The sequence below is a fragment of the Colletotrichum spaethianum genome (genome assembly GCF_022836535.1).
Source record: "Colletotrichum spaethianum MAFF 239500 DNA, contig13, whole genome shotgun sequence".
NCBI classification, from domain to species: Eukaryota; Fungi; Ascomycota; class Sordariomycetes; order Glomerellales; family Glomerellaceae; genus Colletotrichum; species Colletotrichum spaethianum.
The window spans coordinates 995,564-999,972 of record NW_026054783.1 but is presented as its reverse complement, the minus strand read 5'-3'; the positions used below and the strand labels follow the sequence as shown (position 1 = coordinate 999,972).

General features: G+C 55.4%; 1 protein-coding gene across 1 annotated transcript; it reads left to right on the top strand.

The window, feature by feature from the left end:
• Positions 1-460: 460 nt before the first annotated feature.
• ColSpa_05953 (uncharacterized protein) lies at positions 461-4,153 on the top strand (the record flags this gene model as incomplete). The annotated part of the gene is made up of 1 exon (XM_049272165.1): positions 461-4,153. One exon carries the CDS (start codon positions 461-463, stop codon positions 4,151-4,153), a length of 3,693 nt encoding a protein of 1,230 aa, XP_049128122.1.
• Between the last annotated feature and the right edge of the window lie 256 nt (positions 4,154-4,409).

Below are 4,409 nucleotides of genomic sequence, written 5' to 3'. Positions count from 1 at the left end.
TAACCACCTTCATCCCCGCAATCCGCTTCGGAGCGTGCAGCAGAGACCTCCAACTGTGCTTGCGTGCGCCTGAGCTTGCAGACATATGACTACTGCAACACTCAACGACCTCCGATTTGCCCAACGTTCGACGACTCCCCATCGACTCATCGCCATTAAGCTTCGACCCCCGGCTAGCTCTGCCCGACTCCCCGTGCACCCCTCAACTCTGTTCGCCTCAGCCCGGCCTAGCCACCATATGCCCCTTCGCGACGAATGAGCCTCACCCTGCACAATCACGGTTTCTCACGCCGCACACCCTCAATCACATGGAATTTCTGTCAGAAACAATGATGTTCCATCTGATCCGTCATCACTGCGTGTTTTGCTGAAAAAATGGCACTCCTCTCCAATTTCTAAACGACACGAGAGTCTAGCAGCCTCTGGATTATTGACGATTTCCAGCCATCTCTCTCTCACGATGCTGGGGAAGCTCTTCAACTTGGGCACCGGGAGTGCTACAGGTGCTTCTGGCCCTCCGCACACCAACTACAACAACAGCAACAATCTCAACAACGATGCCACTTGCAAAGACTCACCACAGTCCCTTGAATCTATGCAGGAGGATATCCACACTCGCAACCTCTTATTTCCCGACACGGAAGCTCTGTACCAACATCGGAATGATCAAGTCTTTCCTCTGTCTATGGTCTCTGCTCTTCCTTTGGCGTCAATAGCCAGTGCCTTCGACTACGATGGCGATATTGACCTCGATGCCCGCCACGTCCGTCTCCTCATCATGCAGGACGCCGTTGCTTCCTTGCCTGCACAGCTTCTCTTCGACAGCCATCCTGCACCACCAAAGCCGCCCTCCACCACACCTGGAGAACGACCAGCAACAGGCATCGGAACCGTGCAAGACTCCTATCGGGGTCCTACTTCGCCCAGGAAGAGCAGCCTGAACCAGACATCGCGGCCTCTCGTGATCCAACCCGACAGTCCTCAACCCCGCCAGGGTGCTTTTGATCGCAGGGCCTCGATGCAGGGCCGAACTCAATCTCAGGCTGAGACAGACCTCCAGCGCGCACGTAGGGAGTACAATGATGAGATCCATGCCTTTGCCGGCTCCGTTTTTGGCAACTCAGAGTTGATGGCCTACAAAGGCACTTCAACAAAAGTCCACATTGTCCCGACCGAAAACCGCCCAGAGTATGGAGGTTCCTACCTCGGTGATGGCCGCGGCTCCATTGGCAGGTCAAGCATGCGATCCAGCAGACTGGCACAGTCCTACACATCGGACAACGTCTCACCCATGCAACCACCACAGTCCTTCACCTCCTCTGCACCCAACACACGCAGTCCGCCAGAGAGGAGAAAGATCCTCATCACACGACTATTCCCCGTCTTGCTTCCCAGCGACGACGACACACAGAGTGATACCCCCTTGAGCCGTTTCTCGGACCATAACACGGGATTTCCGTTCCCGCAGTCTGCCGACGAGGCAAATGCCCCCAAGAAAAAGAAGCCGCAGCCCAAGCAAAAGCGCACGCCGATGTACGCAGTTGTGTTGGTGGTTCAGCTGCCACCCAACTCGGGGCCGATGGCCCCTCCCTCCACCATCAGATCGACTTTCCGCGGCGCCAGCTCCTACACGGACCAAGACTCGTTCCCTTCTTCTATGAATTCGGCTCGCCGCTCCGCCTGGACCATGTCTGGGTCCGGGTTCCCCATCGACTCGATGGAGTCATCTTGCTCGACCGACGTGGACGACAGAATGGACACCGTCACGCAGCAGTGGGATATTATCATGCGAACATTGACACATCTACAGGGAGTGGTTGCCACCACGCTTGGCGTTTTGCTGAAACAAGCCGACATCACCTCGCCGGATCCTTATCCGAATTCGGTGTCTTCATATGTCGGCAGAGCTCCATCTATAAGCGGGAGGAGGAATGAGGAGCCTCATTTCATCAAGCCTCCCAAAACCAATGCCAAGGTCATAGCTTTGCAGCCCCTTTGTTTACAGAACGACGATAACATCATACAAGAGGCCAACTCTGCCAGGATCCGGATCGTCACGGGTCTCCGCGCCCAACGCGTCATCACAGCACAGGGGAGGTGGGGCATTTGGAGGGACGAAGCAAGATGGATGGCGAGGAAGGCCGGCGAGAAGGAGCATGGATTTTTCTTCTTCAACCTCTTGACCGGGTTTCTTGCGACGCACACCGATTGGTTGAACGCCATGAGCCCAGCATGGTACCGACGAAAGCACTATCAACAACAAAAGGCAAAGGGCGAAGACGACCTCTCGTTGCCAGCACGGACAGTCATCATCGCTTCAGACAAGATGCTCGCACGACGCCTCATCTTTCTCCTTTCCGCATTCCTCCCATCTCACCAACATCTCTCGGCCAAGACCCACCGGCCGAGCACCTCCGCTTCCTTTGGAGCGTTTTCTCAGTCGCCCCCTTCACTAATCATCCCCATCCTCCGTGAAGAATCGTTGCGACGTAAAATCAATAGACGGACGGGCCCTAGACGCATCTCCCATTCTCGTACAGTCAGCCAGAGTACACGTGCCTCCGGGGTTCCCCCTCAGCTCGCGCATTTGAGCATGGAGGGCCATCATGAGAGGCGTGTTTCGGATGCTGCTTCGATACGGTCGAATCTGCCTATCCCAGGCAACGACCAGGTCAGCCGAAAGAGCAGCGCGGCAACGACCACAACGATCACCCCTGAGACAACCATCCCGCACTTTACAACCGCTCAAAGGTTTGAGAACCGGCGAAGCCTTCGACCTGGTAGCAGTGGCAGTGTCGCGGCCGACGATCTGAAGAGAACATTAAAACGAGGCGAGAGTTCGGGACACGTGAGCTCAGCCAGCACAGACTCCCGTGTATCAAGCTCGCGTTGGGGCAGCGTCATCAGCACCCTTTGGAACGGCAAGAGGAGAGACTCGACAGGCCTCACCACCCCAAGTCATCCCTACGGTAGCAACCCTACGTCTCCAACCAAGTCCACCCAGGGAGGGCGCCGGGACAAGCTAGCAGATATGGTCAGGGAAGTCAGGACCGAGGGATATCGTCGAACGGATGATCGCAGCTACAACACAGTGGGCAACGGCAACGGGCCCGCAACTCCTCGAGGTTTCGATGACCAGATCATCGACGATCCGATTGAGAGAGTTGCTTTCCCTGAGCGGGTTCCCGATCCCAGCGGCGACTTCCAGTCGCCTGTCAAGACATCAATCAATGCCGAGGATGGAGTCATAGATGTTGACATCCCCTTCCCCGACTACATCACTTCCTTCGAGACTGCCGTCAGCTCGCCGTCGAGCAGCGGTTACCTGTCCACACCTGGCATTGGCAACGGGTTGGAAGGCTTCGAACAGTTTTCCCGTGTCACGATTGACGGCGACTCTCCGATGAATGTCGCAGGATTCCTTCAACAATATCATCAGGATTTCATTCTGCAGGCAGTTCCCCCACAAGATACTCTTATGGAAGACATCAGAAAGTCGATGAGAGCCGAGCCGACCCCGTTCGTCACGCAACCATTTTATTCAACCGAGCAACCTGCCGACCGCTGGGTTGATGTCAGCAGCGCTCTGATTGCAGACACGACGACGCACACGATCAACAGGATCCGCTATCGTCGACTCATTCGACCTAAGCCGTTCATAGATAGATCGGCTCCTCTGGGCTCCGCGGGCTCGAGCGCCTACGGTGCTGCTCCGATGACCCCTTCGATTGTCCCATATGAAACACAGCTAGACGACGAGTTCATTGAGGAGCCGATTGCTAGTCTTGACGAGGTCCTGATTGAGGCTGTTGAGAGAGTGATTGCACAGAGCAATGAAGTGAGCAAGCAGAGTTCCTCAAACTCATCCCGGTCGACGAGCAAGAGACGGGACCGTAGCAATAGCGAGGCATCGGTCTCGGTGGACTCTCACCATACCACCCGCATCCCGATGGCATCCCAAGAAGTTCCTCGAGACCAGTGTAAGACAGTGGTATTGTCCGCTCTGGACGAAATCATTCGCGATGTTATCGAGGAGCGGGACCACGACACGCCTGACGCCACCATCCACGCGGTCGACCGTGACCGCGAGAGTACTCTCCGAGAAGCTGTCCGAGTCTGGCTCGATGCTGTCGACTCTAGCGAACAAATATAAACTTACACCAACGGAAAGGTAGTCCGTAGCCGTCATCCACTAGCTATGTTTCGCAGAATTTACGATGTAACGACATCTGGCAGACGTCACAGATCTGCCAGTCCATGTATTACCACCAAACCAAACATTTCCTTGGCCCGGAGACAGACAGATAAACTGAATTGATACCCCCGAAGTAGAAGAAAGCCATTCTTTTATTGTTGAGAGATCGCCTGCATGTATCCAGCATGGTGCAGCAGCCTGCGGTTCGCGTGAA